The sequence below is a fragment of the Ictidomys tridecemlineatus genome, chromosome 9 (assembly GCF_052094955.1).
Source record: "Ictidomys tridecemlineatus isolate mIctTri1 chromosome 9, mIctTri1.hap1, whole genome shotgun sequence".
Classification (NCBI taxonomy): domain Eukaryota; kingdom Metazoa; phylum Chordata; class Mammalia; order Rodentia; family Sciuridae; genus Ictidomys; species Ictidomys tridecemlineatus.
This window is the reverse complement of record NC_135485.1, coordinates 123,556,510-123,573,500: the sequence shown is the minus strand read 5'-3', so window position 1 is coordinate 123,573,500 and position 16,991 is coordinate 123,556,510. Positions and strand designations below refer to the sequence as shown.

Here is a 16,991-nt window from a genome sequence, read left to right as displayed (position 1 = left end):
CTTTGCTTCGTTGGGGCCCATGTCCCTGGGCCTCTTTGTCTGGGTGCTGGGATGGAACCTGGGGCTCCAGCATGCCGCACATGTGCTCTGCCAGCCCCTCCCTGACTTTCAAATAAAGAATTTGCTCTCTCCCTGCCCCTCAGGTTCTTTCTGGCTACAGCCAGAACTCTGCTGGTGATGAGCCCTTAGGGGACTGCGAGGTGCCACTGGCAGAGCGAGGGGCCAGGCTTTGAGCTGTTAAGCTTAGAGAAGAGCAGGCAAGGCCCTTCAGGGAGGGAAGGGAGACCTCAGAGCTTGGTGGGAGTGTGAACTTGAAGCCCTTGTGTCCTCTCTTTGACACGTGGATGTCAGTCTGCTAACCAGCCTGGTCCTCCTGAGCAGGCAGCTAGCATGGTGACTCACCTCGTGGGAGACGTCAGTCAGCACTGTGGGTAACAGACCACCACCAGAACTCAGTGCTTACAACGGCCACTTGTGATTGTGTACGTGTGCATGTGTACCTGCGTGTGCTGCTTACCCGGGCCCAGTGCAGCTGGTTTTGCCTGGACCCACTTAGGACGCTCTCGGTGGGTGGCTGGATGATGGGGTGGTGCAGGTTAGCCCAGGCTGTCAGTGGGTTCCAAGAGTGAGAGCAGGGGTGTGGATAATCTCCTAGGGCTTAGGCTCACACAGGTCAAGTCTGCTGCTCTCTGCTGGCTGCAGCAAGTCTCTGGATTCCCAGATTGAAGAATGGAGCGAAAGCCCCTTCTTGATGGGAAGAGCTAGCAAGAATTGTGGCCCTTTCCTGCAGTCCACTAGACAGAAGGTGGCTCTACCCCCTTATATTGTCTCTTTACCCAAGCTCAGTCTTCGTTTGCACTTGACAGTTGGTCAAGTGCTTTCCCAGGCAGTCAATTTTTATTGCCAGACAGCCCTGTGCCACGGGCACGAAAGGTCCCCTTAGCTCCATTTCCATGTGCAGAAGCCAGATCTGAGGCCTGGGTAGTCAGCCTGGATAGTGGAGCTCAAGTGCTTGAGACTGTCCTGCTTGGTTCATGAAGCCAGGTGCACACACAGCCTGACCTATGCTGGGATGTGGGGTGGGGGGCAGGTGGGCATCACTCACACCTGGGCGTTTTCCTTGTAGTATGCTGTTTTTAAGTCTTCTTTTCTTAAAATTCTAATTTGTCATATATGACAGCAGAATGCATTGAAGTTCATATTATACATATAGAGCACAATTTTTCATATCTCGGATTGTACACAAAGTATATTCACACCATTCATGTATTCATACATGGAAGGGTAATGAAGTCCATCTCATTCCACCATCTTTTCTAGCCCTATTCCCCTCCCTTCTCCTCCCACCCCTTTTTCCTTTCTAGAGTTCGTCTGATCCTCCCATGTCCCCCACAATTCCATTATGAGTCAGCCTCCTTACATCAGAGAAAACATTCAGCATTTGGTTTTTTGGGATTGGCTAACTTCATTTAGCATTATATTCTCCAACTCCATCCATTTACCTGTAAATGCCATGATTTTATTCTCTTTTAATGCTGAATAATATTCCATTTTCTTTATCCATTCATCTGAAGGGCATCTAGGTTGGCTCCACAGTTTAGCTATTGTGAATTGAGCTGCTATAAACATTGATGTGGCTGTGTCCCTGTAGTATGCTGTTTTTAAGTCTTTTGGGTATACACCAAAGAGTGGGATAGCTGGGTCAAATGGTGGTTCCTTTCCTGGTTTTCCAAGGAATCTCCATACTGCTTTCCATATGGGCTGCACCAATTTGCAGTCCCACCAGCAATGTATGAGTGTGCCTTTCCCCACATCCTCGCCAACCATTATTGTTGTTTGTCTTCATAACAGCTGCCATTCTGACTGGAGTGAGGTGACATCTTAGAGTAGTTTTGATTTGCATTTCTCTAATTGCTAGAGATGATGAACATTTTTTCATACGTTTGTTGATTGATTGTATATCCTCTTCTGAGAAATGTCTGTTCACTTCCTTGGCCCATTTATTGATTGGGTTATTTGTGGGGTTTTTTTTTGGTGTTTATCTTTTTGAGTTCTTTAAATATCCTAGAGATTAGTGCTCTATCTGATGTATGAGAGGTAAAGATTTACTCCCAAAATGTAGGCTCTCTATTCACCACACTGATTGTTTCTTTTGCTGAGAAGAAGCTTTTTAGTTTGAATCCATCCCATTTATAGATTCTTGATTTTAATTCTTGTACTTTAGGAATCTTATTAAGGAAGTTGAATCCTAATCCTACACGATGGCCTACTTTTTCTTCTGTTAGGCACAGTGTCTCTGGTTTAATTCCTAGACCTTGATCCTCTTTGAGTTGAGTTTTGTGCATCGTGAGAGATAGGGGTTTAATTTCATTTTGATGCATATTGATTTCTAGTTTTCCCAGCACTATTTGTTGAAGAGGCTATCTTTTCTCCAGTGTGTGTTTTTGCCTTTGTCTAATAAATGATAACTGTAATTATGTGGGTTAGTCTCTGTGTCCTCTGTTCTGTACCACTAGTCTACAGGTCTATTTAGATGCCAACTCCATGCTGTTTTTGTTACTATTGCTCTGTAGGATAGTTTAAGGTCTGGTATAGTGATGCCACCTGCTTAACTCTTCCTGCTTAGGATTGCTTTAGGTATTCTGGGTCTCTTATTTTTCTAGATGAATGTCATAACTACTTTTTCTATTTCTGAGGAATGTCATTGAGATTTTGATTGGAATCGCATTAAATCTCTATAGTGCTTTTGGTAGTATGGTCATTTTGACAATATTAATTCTGCCTATCCAAGAGAAAGGTAGATCTTTCTATCTTCTAAATTCTTCTTTCTTTCTTTTACGTTCTATAGTTTTCATTGAAGAGGTCTTTCACTTCTTTAGTTAGGTTGATTCCCAAGTATTTTATTTTATTTTTTTAGGTTATTGTAAATTTTTAAAATAACTTTTTTATACCTTTTCTCCTCCTTCAAATCTGTGAAAAACCAGGGTCAGTTTCTTCTCTTTCTTTGTTTATTTTTATGTGGTGCTGAGGATCGAACCCAATGCCTTATCTGTGCTAGGCGAGCACTCTACCACTGAGCCACAGCCCAGCCCCGACTTCTTTTTCAATGAAGTTTTTGAGATTAGTTCCCTCACTTCTTTCAGATTAGCAAAGTGACACCCTTCCCCGAAGCTTTAAAAATCTAAACTCTCAGAGTGAGATGGTTTCCTGTCCCTTCTAAAAAGCGGACTTCTGTAGCACTTTCTGGGGCATGATCACCTGCAAATGAGTCGAATCTGGGAGTCCTGTTCCCACGGGGACACAGAGCACCTTCCAGTTAGAATCTGGGGAAGGGTCCCCAGGGTCTGTGCTGGGGCCTCTGCCTGGCACCACTGTCCCCAGCTGCACGGGTGACGGTTCCCTCCTAATCCCTGAGACCCTCCCGTCTTGGTCTTGAGCACCTTCTGTGGCGGCTTTTCAGACTCGAATTTCAGGCCAGTTTCAGAACCACTTCTGTCCTGGCCGCCCTGCCCACCTGCCCTCCCTGTCTCTGCCTCAGGGGCTGGGCTGGCTTGTCAGGCTTCGTACTAGGGCTGTAACTCAGGCCCTGCAACAAGCTGCCTTCATGTCACCTGGGTCCCCTGAGCCTCCGGCAGCTCCTCACTTCCTCTTGCAGCAGCAGGACAACAACGACATTGCGCAGAGCAGGCCGCCTCCGTGGCCGGCTGCCTTGGTGCAGTCTTGGGACGGATGGTCTGGGAGGCGCAGCTGCTCTCCAGGCGCTTCTCCCCCTTCTCTTTCCTTGTACATCACGCCTTTTAACTGAGCCCTTACTCTAGAAGGGAAGGCGGGCATGTAGGTGACGTCCCATTTATAGAGGAGAGGGAGACATTTCGGGATGAGCGGGTTGCCAGGAAGGGTCGGCCACTCGGGTCTGATTGCCTTTGACTCGGAGCTTGCTGGTGCTTCGAGACACACTGAAAAGCCAACACGCGGGTGGCGAGCCTGCATGGGTCTGCCCAGCTGCTGGTGGAACCTTGTTAAGGATACTGCTCCTGGCTGGTCCTCGCCTGGCTGGCACGCTCTGCCTTCATCAGCGAAGGCAGTTTTGAGTCTTGAATTCAAGCTGGGTAAATAAGCCTTAGCGATGACACTTTTTATTCATAGATGAAGCTAGATAAATAAAGCCACAAAAGCCTTTTAGGGGACATGAGAGAAGGGAATTTGAATGAGGACGGTGGAGAGAGGACTGCGAGCTGGCCCAGGGAGCATCAGGGGTATGCAGGCACTGACGTTGGTCACTTCCTTCAGTCATTCAGCAAATGTTTACCAGCTTCTTCGAGGGAGGTGTTAAAGGTCGTGAAAGACACGTCATCAGGTGGGGACTCAGCCCTGGGGAAGCACGGAGCCTGACGGGAGCTGGACAGCACGGCCGAAGAGCAGCCGGGCCTTAGCTGGACAGTAAAATGGGCAGAAGAGGCGCAGGGAAGGCCTCCAGGGGCAGGAACTGGTGACAAAGTGAGGGTCACCAGTGGGCCCTGTGTCCTTGATTAATCCTTACAGTAACAACACGATGAGCTTCTTACCAGCAAGGAGGGGACAGTACAGAGTGTAAAACAGCCTGCCTGGAGCAGCTCAGCCAGCTGATGACAGTCGGTGCTCTTAACCACTGTGCGCCTCGTAAGATCTGGATGAGGAGAGATGCGGAGGGAGGAGTTCCCAGCAGAGGAGCAGCACAGACCCAGGGCTTCATGGGCCCTTTGGAAAGCAGCAGTGCCTGAGGGCCAGGTGGGGCGGTGAGGGATGGCCCCCAAGGGTGACACAGGTCTCAGTCACCTCAACACTTCTGTTGACAGCCTCGTAGGAGTCTCTCCTGAAAGGTGGTGGAAGACAGATTCTCAACAGCTTCTCCAGTTCTTTATGACATGAACCGTGATAAGCTTTAATCTAAAAGGATATTTAAAGCAGTAAAGCAGAGGATTTTTTTTTTAACACTGAAGACTATAGGAGCGCAATGTGGAAAGTACTATAAATGTCAAGAATTTTTAGTACTGCAGTTAAGCAACACTCTGAGAAGAGTGTTGAAAAATGGAGCTGAATTCTAAAAAGCAGCCAAAATAATGAAGAGCTTGAATATAATGATTTAAAAGGAGTAATGAGACCGTTTGGATAGGGGGCAGAAGGTGGCATAAATAATTCCTACAAATATACGAGGGCTGGAGATGTTCAGGAATTAAATAGTCAGGGAAGTTGAACCATTTTAATTAGTAAAACTGAGTTGGTATGAAAATGCAAATCACTTGCATATGATGGAACTTGGGCTCATATCATGAAGACCCGCCTTACTGAAACTCAGAAGAACCCCCTGGAAACCCTACTTAAATGTCAGCTTCCCCCGAGCTGCGTGTCGCCCGGGATCCTGGTGGCTGCAGGAGTTCCTGGGCTGCTCTTTGCAGCATCCCAATGTTCTCCCCATTATTCTGGAGATCAGAAGGCATCTTCCACTGTCCTCTGCACTGAGGGCTGGAGAACTCAGCCAGGAGGAGACTGGTTCACTGGGAAGCCCTTGAGGCCGAGCAGTAGATGCAGAGAGCACCGAGCTTGAGTGCTGACCCTGCATCCTGTGACCAGGGCTGCCCTGGTGAAGGTGGACAGTCAGTTCAATTGGAAGCTTGGGAGAGCAGTGAGCCACTGGGTGTCCTAAGAGACACCCTGGCAAGCCAGTCCTGCATCAGACTGATGCCATCGGCAGGAGAGGCCTGTTTCCCTGGCCCCACCCTGCATCCTGGGCAGCAGGCAGGTTCCTGTCTCGTATTCTTTTTGAGACAGGATCTGGCTGTGTTGCCCAGGCTGGCCCTGAACTCCTGGGCTTGACCACTTATCCCTCTTCAGCCACCCTCCTTCAGCTGGGGCTAGAGCTGTGGGCCACTGCTCTTGCTGGGAGGTATCTTGACCAACCTAGTTTTTTAAAAAATTTTAATTAAAAAAAATTTTTAGTTGTAGATGAACATAATACTTTTTATAATTAATTGATAATTAATTAATTAATTAATTGAGAATTGAAGCCAGCGCCTCATACATGCTAGGCAAGTGCTCTACCACTGAGCCACGACCCCAGACCCCCAACCTATGTTCTTGCCACAGTTTCTGCACGATCTCATTTAGGATTTTGGATAAAATCTCCTATCCTGAGCTGTATGCTGGACATTGTCTGCTGGGCAGATTGTGTGCCAGGAGTGCTGTGTCTGGGACTTTGGAGGAACTGCACTCTTGACAACCCCCCTCCTACCCTGCAAACGCACTGAAGAGGGCAGGGGGAGGGACCCACACCGTCCCCATGACAGTTGTCTTTCTGTTTACAGACCCCATTCAGGAGGCTGCCAGGACAGGCAAGAACTTTTTGGATGGTCCCCCAAGAGTGCTTCAGCCCTTCCTGACCAACAGAGCCAAGGTGGTGGGGGCACCCCCAAACCTGCCCCTGCCCGTGAGGAACACCATGCTGGCCGCCGCCCTCTTCCCCGAGTTCCTGAAGGAGCTCGCCGCCCTGGCCCAGGAACACTCCATTCTGTGCTACAAGATCCTGGGTGACTTCGAGGACTCATGTTGTTAGCTTTTTAAAAAATTGTTATTTTAATAGAGATTCTTGTTTTATAAGGTTAGAGTGTCTAGACTGAATGTTCAATGCAAAGCTGCTTACCAGAAACTTCTACTTTGATATTTCCTGACGATACTTGATTTGCGGGGAGGGGTCTTCTGGCCTCCTCCCTGGCCGGGTCTCCCCCCTCACCTATGGAATGTGAGTCTCATGAGCTGATGGCTCCCTTGGCGGGTTTTCTTTGCTCAGTTTTCCTCCCACTTGGGGTTGTCATTTCCCGTCCCTTGGAGTCATGCTGTGTGCAGCTCAGATGGAGCAAAGCAAATATTGGGGTTCTGTGATCCCCAGAGGTGCCCCGTGGCAGAGGGCCAGCCCTGGGGCAGCACGTGAAGAAGGCGCAGTTGCCACCCATGGATGCTCGTGCTGCCAGTGTTTGGCTTCCATTTTATAAAAGGGAAGAATAAAGACGGAGCTCCTCTCACCTCCGTCACACGGCACGTCATATGTCCCTCTGCATTTTACTTAGGACTTGTGTCCTCTCAACATATGTTGCCTTATGGTGCAAGAAAACCCATCTCAGCTGTCCGCCTGGGAAGTCACGTGTAGGTGGGGAGAATTTGGAATGCAGGGAATTATTTCTTGTTGCTTTTGTTGATCGTCACGATCACACCACCTGAACACGGACGATAGCCTTACTTTAGTAAGATTTGCACAGAATGAAGTCTACCTATGCAAACGGTGACCTTAGTTTCTAGGAGTTGGAGCAGACGAAGAAATGCATCTCATACCTTACGCAGGAAGACAGCTGTCATTGTTTTATGAAAACAAATGTTAACTTGTGAAGCTCTTCCATAGTGGGATTTTTTTTAGGGGGAGTTGGAGTTTGGAGTTGGGGAAGCAAAAAATAAGGGTAAGCTTAATAGAACCATAAAGATGCTGGTCATTATTTTGAATTGTTTGCTTTTGTGAACGCATTGCACTTTATGGATGTAAGTGGGCCCCGAGCAGCCTGCTTTGGGAGCTGGGATGTAAATGCACACAGGTCACAGGGAGCCCGCAAAGCCAAGCATCTGCCTGGGACTCACTGCACAGAAATGCTGGCTTGTGAGTAAGGGGCTTCGTGATTGGCCCTCTGTGCTGCACTAGAGCTTCTTTCTGCTTCTCACCCTACTGCAAGAGGCATGATTGTCCTCAGGGCCACGGCCACCCTGAGCCACCACCAAGAGGGAGATGCACAGTAATTGTGGGCTAAAAATGAGACAATACACAGCTGATATTTATAGAGGTGAAAACCCACTCCCCTCTGCTGTGGGCCCAGTTCTACAGGAGAGAAGCAAATAAGGATGAGCCTCTCTGCCTGTTTGGAGGGAACTTGAAAGTCCTGACTCCCTTTGTTCCCTCAGGGGGTATCTGCAGAGCCCTGCAGGCATCCACGGGCCCAGGGGTTGTGCCTCCAGAGCACCAATTTGTCTTAATCTGGCCCCTTACATAGAAGGAAAATGGAGGAGAGAGTCACTGCAGAGCAGAGGGCACCCTTTTGTGTTACAGGGATCCTGAAGCAGCTCTGAATTGAGAGACATGGCGAGGTGGCCCAGGGAAGAAGACACGAGGCCATCTGGCCTGGGCTGGGAGAGCTGGTAGGCTCCGGGCTGGGAGTGTTTCATAGTCTAAGCAAAACACAAAGTTAGCTGTTCAGGGCACATCCTGACTTCACGTTTGTTGCTTTGAACGATGGTTCTCTGGCTCCTGACGCCAAGTTGTGTTTTGTACAGCCCAAAAGTCTTCATCAGGAATGAAGGTGGAGAAGGAGGACCAGTTAAAGATGGAATTTAAGCTGTAACTTATTACCCTTGAACTTTGTTTTGCGTGCGTATTTATCCGATTATTGGACTCTGCAGGTCACATACTGCTGGAGCTACATCTGGAAATGGTATTCTTGGCTTTTGGGTTTGGTACTCCTCTCTGCTGGTGGCATTGACTCTTGAGTCTGTATTTCATTATAGAATGCCACAGCCACCTCTGTGGAAGGTGCCCACTGGGAAAGAGAGTGACTGACTTTGTGCCTTTTCAAAATTTTTCCAGTATGTACAGACTTACTTTAAAGGAGGACAGAGATGACTGGAGCCTAGGGTGAGGGGCAGGAAAATTAAACTTCTCATGGAAACAAACTTACATGATGAGATGCCTCCTTCCTTCCCTGTTTGCAGTTGGAAACTGGGATGTGAATCTGCTACAGTTCTTCAGATGGTTGTGTTCAGGGTTTTATAAAATTAAGTAAAAAACTGACTGGGACATAGAGCATCAGAGAACCCATGTGGCTGAGGGGCATAGCCAGGAATAGGCTATTCGGGGAATGGTGTAGACTGGTGGGAAGAAAAACGACAGAGGCCTGAGCCACGAACAAAGAGCAAGTCCTGAAAGATGTTGAGATGTGAACCTTGTTCTAGGAAGACAACAGAGAGCAGGCAGGTGAGGGGAGGAGCTTCTTGGTAGGAAAAAATCAAAGCAGTGGAGTAGAATGTTTCAGTTCTAAATTAATTAAACAGGTGAGGTCCTTAAAATACTATTTCTCTTTGGTAATGAGTTTTGGGAAATTTTAGATAGATTTTAAAATGTGGCCCAGGGGCATGGGTCCTTTCCTGCGACAAGCCCCACATCACTGCTTGTTGGAGAAAAAGTGGGCACAGCCCTTTGGAGCAGCCTGGCCTGGCGTCACTGTGTCTAGCCCGATGCCTGGGCAGGGACGGCAAGTCAGGGATTCCTGGAACAGCACGACATTAGCCTTAATTCATAATTCAGGGTCTGATTTAAAGTTCTCAACCGAGTGAGTTTATGATTCAAATTATGTGAGACCACTGGGATATTTAAAATTGATTTTTGAACATGACCAGGTAAATGTAAAATTTTAAACAAATTCCAGCTTATGTTTAGGCTAAAACCCAGCTTCATGGGGGTCAGTTAGAGTTTCCGGCCATGAAGTGGAGGTGCTGGAGTTCACTAGAGCTGTGACTTTCTGTGTCACTATATACGTCCTTCCCCAGCACTTAGAGGCATGGTGAAATTAGACCCATTTTGTTCATCATTGTGTTGGAAGATACCTTAACTGGCTGAGGCTGGAATTGTGTCACTGTTAGGAGGACACATTGTGTACTTTCACAGGCCTCAGAGGTGGCTTCTGTGTAGGTCAGATGTAGTGGATTTTCTTTAAGGCATCTGGGCTAGGGTGTCGGGAAAGCGTCCTCTTGTGAAGACAATCTAGAAACAAGATACGTGGCTGCTTGGGTTTCCCATGTAATTTGGGCAGCCAGTGGTTGGAAGCTGTCGTTGATGTCTGAATCCCTGTGGCTGCAGTGGTCATGCGGGATATTTCCTGATCTGTTGGAAGCTTAAGGCTGTGCATGGACTGCCCATTCTGGGTCAGTCTGTCTGTTGCTTTCAGTGGGGAAGCACTGCCCCAGGAGGGGTAGGACCCCTCACCGTGTGCTGTTAAATCTGTCTATGCTCCGGTTCTCTTCTAGGGGCAGTTCAATTTGACTGCTAATTACCAGCCCTCTGTTTACTGCAGTGGCTGTCACGCCTGCCATTTTTATGAAACACTTTATTGCAGGACAGCTATTACTGCACGTGCTACTTAGAGTCACTGGCCCAGGCCAGTGTGACATATGGGTTGCTGTGAACCTCAGCCAGCTCTGAGGTCCTATCTTTCCCTGAAGCAGTGGTCCTCTGGTACCTTAAGTCACATCAGCTTTGAGTCATTAAGAAGCCACCCTGGTCTCTTGCTTCAGCCTTCAGCCTATAAATCACACGTGCTAATTCCCCATCAAATAACAGCTTAAACAGTATGTCCAACCAGTTTAGGCTTCACCCTTAAGTCAAATCAGTGAGGGACATTTTAAGAGAATGGAGTTGACATTCTTTATTATTATTATTCTTTTTGAATGACCATCATAAACCTAATGCTTCAGAAAAAGCTCTTGTAAGACAAAGAATGGTTTTTGAGATAATTTTGCTTCAGTAAATCCTCTCTGCGTTCAGACATTTATTAGGTCACTACTTGTTTTGGAGCACAGATTATCCTGGCAGCTCATTAACTGGATAAACAGGGCTTTAGCATGAGAGTTTCAGAGAGGTTCCTTAGGGAAAAGAAGAACCAGGACAAGGTGGGGGGAAGCCTTCAGATCTTTAGCCTTTGCTCTCAGAACCCTCCGACTGATGACTTTAGACAGGCCGACCTTTCCTAGCCTAGGGGTCGCTGTGAGTTGCGTTCTTGCCTTATGAGATGTGGTAAACCTAACCGTCACCCACACCAGTCACAAGACCAGCACCAGGATTCCGTCAGATGAGTTCAATATGCATTTTAGGCATCTTTGGGGGAGCTCAGATTTACTGTATCACTTCAGAACCTGACAGAGGTGATGGAAGCTCTTAGGCCAGATTATAAATTTCATGGAGCAGAGGTTGTGTGAGTCTATGCACCTGACATTTTACTGGAATAAGTAAGGCCCTCCTGTAACAGGACTCTTGTCCTGCAGATGTTTTTAAGGAGGGACTATGGTGTCAGTGGTCTTCCTTAAAATTTTGCCCAGCCATCCGACTAAGGAAGACAGTTTCATTCAGATGCCTCCCAACCCACTGACCCTCCCAATCCAGGGTCAGCTCTGCTGACAATCCACAAATACATTCCCTAAAACCTGCAGGAGCAGCCCAGCAGCCACCCCCGTGCTGCCGTTGGTAACGGGGAGATGAGATGCCTTCCACATACAGTGGGCATTTTTTCTCCCTGGTAGCCACTGTGTGGAGTCCTTGAAATGATGCTGCTGAATTCAGTCTAAATGAAAAATAGACATAAGTTGTGGGTCATGGCCATGGTATGTATTAACTAACCTGCTGCTGAAGAGGAAGCTATTCACTCTCAGAAATTTCATGGCTTTCTTCCAGATTGGCAATAACTACTTAAAAGAAAAAAAAAAGTGGATGGAGGGGGTTCGGCTAAAACGTCCTTACCTAGGTGTAACGATCTCAATTTTTTCCATTTACACCCTTGAGAGGAACAGAAGTCAGTTTGGACGCGTGAGCTCAGATAGATACAAAAAGCTGCCTTCTAGACCCAGAATTGAAAATCCTAGGCGTTGGTGGCCTCTTTTACAAAGGGGCCTGACAAAGTTTCCCAAGTTAGGTGAACTTTTACTGAACACTCCCTGTGCTAGGTCGAGTGCTGAGTGCCGGGCTAACATGCCCCTTCCCACCAGGACCAACCAGCCAGCGCCAGGAGGCATCAGAACACGTTGGGGCCTGACCAGGCAGACCTGGTTCAGGCTGTCCCTAGGGAGAGCCAGTTTTCCAACACATTCTCCTCCCAGAGCCTCAGCATTAGACACCCCACCTACAGGTGTGTGGATTCCAGTGACAGATGGCAATGGCTTCAGCTACCATGCCAGCTCATACATTTTAATGAGATTTCCCCTAAATGGTACAAACAGAACCAGTCTAAATTCACACTCAGGCAAGAATGTAAAATTGCATCTCACTGAGGCCCGAGTAGGAGCAGAGCCGCACTTCGTGTGTTTCTTAGGGTGTTATGTAAACACCTTTCCAGTAGCTTGGGTTCCAGTCAGAGCTGTGCTTTGATTCCACCCCCACCCTCACCCCCACCCGCTGATGTCAACCAAGTCTGGTTTTCAAAAGCTGACAGTCCATTATCAGAGCTGGGCGGAAATTGGCCTTGTGAAGTCCCACGTCCTAACTGTGGCCCCTTTCCCCTGGAGTCACCCGTCCACAGGCGGTTTTCCCTTGATGTCATAGTTTTGGTGTCCTGACTTGGCAGTGCCCCTGTTTAAATAAGTCCATGATTTGAAATGGTCTGAAAAGATCCTTCAGTGCTTTCTGTAAGGTTTGGTCACCAAGAAGTCAGAACTTTTTGGTAAAAATGCAGCTTATGAAATAAAATGAGCATCACTAGTTCTTATAAAATAAAGGTCTTGCTGGATGAAGACCTCAAAGCAGCCATGAAATGATGGAATTGGGGACCTGCAGAGTGAGGTTGGTGAGAATCACTTCAGTATTGCAACAGTGTGGGTTGATGGCTACCTGGGCGAGGTTCATATTCTTATTGTTCTAAGTCACTAATTTCTTAAAAATATATATATATTTTTAAAAATGTTACCTCCTTTTCACTTGTCTAAAAGCACACAACTGGTGTCCTCTCTTTGCCTTTCTGGCTGGGCAGGGCATTGCTCACTGCTCCGTCAGTCCCAAGCCCTGTCCACAGGCCAGGAACTGTCGTGGCTCAGGTGGCGATGCGCCTGGGGGTGGGGGGGTGGGGGGGTGGGGTGTCTAACCTTTCTGCCCTTCCCCAGCAGCCCCTGGAGTGACATTCCCCCAGTAACTTTTGGTTCTTAGTAGGACAGGGAGTTCATTTTAAAATCAGGGCCTCCAAAGGTTTTGTCCCTGTGCTCATGTCACATTCAAGTACTTTCCAAACAGCATTTGCAAGACTGGTCTTTTAGGAAGCAGGGATCCAAGCTACCAGGCCTGTAAGGAACCAGGGGCATCCAGGCAACAGAACAGCCTTCCCGTCTCAAGCAATGGGGCGGGGGAGGGGGTGCAGCCTTCGTCACTGGACTATCAGCTACACCTCAATTACTGTTCAAGGTCAAGATTTTGATTTATTAGTTTATAATCTTATTCTTTCCAAGCAAAACAAATCAATGTTACAGCTTTTCTCTTTTTTGGTCAGAGGTTGGGGGACGGTTGTCAACTACACATCTTTGAAGTGTAAGTTAATTTTTATCTGATATTTCAATATATATTTTATTCATTAAATTTATTTGAAAACTTCTGGGTTTTTTTCCCCCATTATTTGATTCTCAGACCTTTGCCATGGGGATCCCCAGAGAGGTGAATGTGCAACGTCACTTTGCTCAGTGAACATGGAATTGCTATGTCCTTCCTCCTGTCTCGCGACTTCTCTAATCAAATGTATTTCACGGCACTGATTTGTTTGTTGTTTTCGTCTTCATTAACCTGTTTTTAGGTCTACATACACCACATCCAAATTGCAGTCTCTCTTGGACACTGTTAATCCCCGGCTTCTGCAATGCTGGGCTCCAGGACAGCTGTTGAGGGACAGCGAGGTGAGGTTCGGGGAGGAGGGCCTGGCGCAGCAGCACGCCTTTTATTCTGCTCCACTCCCCGCCCAGCAGAGCGTGTTATTGCCACTGGAGGCTGCAGCCCCCTCGCGCTGCTGGGGCCTGTGGGCAGTGGGTGTGGCCGTGGCTACTGCTCTGCCTCTGCCGGAGGCACCAGGCGTGTGACTCCAAGCCTGCCATCTCCAAGGCGTGGCCCAGCCAGGGACTGAGATCCCAGCTCCTACCACCTGGACCGCAGCTTTCACAGGCTGTCCGGCCACGCTGTCCTCCTCCGGCAGAGGGACCCCAACACACCTCACGACCACAGCCTCTTCTCCAGGATGTCCTTTATCAGGGCTGGGTCTGCTCGGCTTAGGGTGGCTTTCCGGACCAAACCGATCAGTTTATTGATCGCCCTGGGGTTTCCCTTCTTCACGTCCATCACCTTTAAAGACAGAAAAGAGGAGTCAATGCTTAAGTCAGCTGCAAGTTAAACACAGTTTCTCTGTCCCCTCCCTATGACATGAGGAAGGAGTGGAACCCTCGTGAGGGTGACAGTGCATGTGAAAAGTATGTGATGGGTCATGAATGACCTCCAAGAGCCCGAGAAGCTGGCCCACAGGAACCAGGACACTCCTCTGGGTCACCACAACGACACAAGGATGGGGTCTGCAATGGATCACCGAGTCCAGGGTGAGGGTAGTGACAGTCACCAGTTGCTGGGACTTGAGACTCTCCTTCCCCACTTCCTGCCAACAAGATTCTCTTTAACAAAAAACGAATCTAAAAAGTGGCAACTCCTGCCAGGCATTTGAGTGAGGGGCATACGCTGGGGACCGGTGAGGGGGAGATGAAGGCAGGAGGTGCTAAATTCCTATCAAATAGCCACCAAGTGCCAGGGCCACCCACTCTGACCTCCCGCTCTGCAGTGTCCATCCAGCAACAGCAAGTGTGCGCGTCTGCACACTTGCCGCAGGGCGAGTCTGAAACTAAGTGTGTCCTTATCAGTCACTGCAGAGAAGGCAGGGAGATGGAGATTGCGGACCCGGTACAGGCTCATTTTCCTTATCAAGAGCTCTTTACAGAGCTGTTAGTGTCCCCGGCAAGCTGACGGGAGGGAGGGTATTATTCTGAAAGAGATGCTAGCAATTTTTCCCCCACTGGAAGCTCTCTCTAGCTGTCGCGAGCTGGGCGGGGGCTGCGCTCTTGCACAAAATGGCTTGGTTTCCAGCCACGCTCCTGTCAAAGGATGTTCTCCGTAATTTTCACATAATTTTCTCTTCTGCTTTTCTTCCTACTTCTTAAAGGCACAACGCCAAAGTGTTTCCCTAGCTCTTCCCTCCTGCAGCCCTGCCTGCTGGCTAATCCCTGAGAGGGCCTCCTTGGGAACCAGAGCTGGGCACACGGGCCGTGGGGGAGAGCGGCACGTGTCACCCACGCTCAACCTGGAGGCTGAACTTGGAGAGTTGATACTCCTTCAAAACACACTCCGCCTACAGTCAGCGCCACGGTGGAGTTTCCTTACAGGAAGGGGAGGTTGTGTTGTGCCAACATTCACCTCATTTCATCTCTTCTGACCTTAGCTAAAGGGCTGACACAAACAGTTAGGGACTTACTGATGCAAGGGGCCACCCTCACGAGGAGCCGCCTCTGGGCTGCAGCAGGAAGCCGCGGGAAGGTGTCTGGCCTTGACCTGGCTGGCCCTGTGCTGGCCAGCAGGGCAGCCCCCACTCCAGCCCCGTGCGAACACCCTCTCCCTCCCTCCCCCACGACAGTCACCACTTGAGGATGCTCCTCCATGGTGGCGAGGCACAGCTGTTCCAGGGCCGCTGGATCCTGCAGCAGTTCAAGCTTCTGCTCGGACACGATCTGCGCGGCCGTCTTCCCCTGGCCCCTCCACAGCTCCTGGAACACCTGCGGTGGGGGACAGTCGGAAGCCAGGCTCAGCCTTCTCCACCTCCACTTGCCTCTGTGGTGACCCGTGGAGCCAGGGCAGGGAGAGGTGGGTTCAGTTAACGCCCAGCTGCGTGGGCCTGGTCCCTTGCCAGGAGCAGGCTGGCTGCCACTCTGGATGAGGTAACTGCCCAGAGTTCTCCCCAGGCAGAAGCACTCTGTTGGTGAGGGGAACGAGAGGACTCTGGGGTCGGCCAGGCGCCCACTGTACCAGGGGAGATATGTCCTCCTCTCCCCAGGAGGGCTGTGGAGACACAGGCCTCCTGCTGACCAGTCAGAGGGTCAGTGATGGATCTGCCTGTGTCCAGTGAATTAGTGACGTGCAGGGGAGGACGGGACCGTGCGTGGGCTGCAGGAGCAGCTGCAGTGAAGTCCACAAACTCGGCCCAAGGGAGCCAAGACTTTAGGAGGGGGCAGGTAATAGCCCCACGCCGAAGACAGCAAATGGAAAATGACTGAAAACACACATCACAGTCCCCAGTGGTCCCCAGCTGCCACATTCGACCCTTACAGGTAGAGCTGGCCACCGACACCCAGCCTGGTTGCTCCAGGAAACCTGCTCCTGGGTGTCCAACACTCAGAGGAGACACCGGGACCTCAGACCTGGCCACACAGCACCACCTGCAAGATGGCAGCCTCCCCTGGTGAGGAGGAGACGCCCAGTAGGCAAGGCGACTGCTCCTCACGCCAGGGCTGGAGTCCGTAGGGCACTCCCGGGTCTGTCCCGGCGTACACCACCCTGGCCCTGGAGACCCTGAAGCAGCCCCTTAGAGAGCCGAACCTTGTCTGGACCTAGTGCTGCTGGGATCTGGGAGCTCAGGTGCTGACTGGATTTACTGAGGCCACAAAAACCACCACAGTGGTGACGTCTCGGGGACCGCTTCTGATCTAAGTGTGCAGATGGAAAAGCAGGACACCAGCAGGACAAGTACGCTTACGTTCTGTGGCGCTGGGGATGAACCCAGGCCTCCCACATGCTGGGGAAGCCCTCGACCACGGGCCACGTCCCCAGGCCTTTTATTTTGAGACGGGGGCTACGTTGCCCGGGCTGTTCTCAAACTCGAGATCTTCCTGCCTCAGTCTCCCAAATAGCTGGGGTTACACGTGTGTGCCTTGGCACCTGGAGAGGACAGGTGACTTTAAATGCAGAGGCTGGCAGCTCCCTGAGGTGTGGGGGTTCACAGCGACGCTCTGGACTGTCCAGTCAGCAGCCTCCAGGGGCACGGGCAGCCTGGTGGCAAAGTGTACTTCACTCCCAGAGTTAGACACGCCAGTTCACTGACCTCACAAGTTAGTGAAGTACCAGCCCAGCCCAGGCCCCGGGGTGACACAGCAGG

The 16,991-nt window shown here is 49.7% G+C and overlaps 2 protein-coding genes across 6 annotated transcripts in view; one reads left to right on the top strand and one right to left on the bottom strand.

The window, feature by feature from the left end:
- Positions 1-13,412, top strand: part of Fhip1a (FHF complex subunit HOOK interacting protein 1A) — a 238,510-nt gene extending 225,098 nt beyond the window's left edge. For all 5 annotated transcript variants that reach the window (XM_040293192.2, XM_005337599.5, XM_078022036.1 and 2 more), the window contains one exon: positions 6,342-13,412. In XM_040293192.2, the coding sequence (XP_040149126.2) occupies positions 6,342-6,589 (248 nt within the window). In that variant the 3' untranslated portion in view covers positions 6,590-13,412. The remainder of the gene's footprint in view (positions 1-6,341) is intronic.
- The window catches only part of Gatb (glutamyl-tRNA amidotransferase subunit B), a 79,702-nt gene continuing 75,930 nt past the window's right edge, over positions 13,220-16,991 (bottom strand). Inside the window, exons 12-14 of the mRNA XM_005337600.4 lie at positions 15,481-15,615; positions 14,017-14,146; positions 13,220-13,689 (exon numbers count right to left, since the gene is read on the bottom strand). Of these exons, the coding sequence (XP_005337657.2) occupies positions 14,018-14,146; positions 15,481-15,615 (264 nt within the window). The 3' untranslated portion in view covers positions 13,220-13,689; position 14,017. The remainder of the gene's footprint in view (positions 13,690-14,016; positions 14,147-15,480; positions 15,616-16,991) is intronic.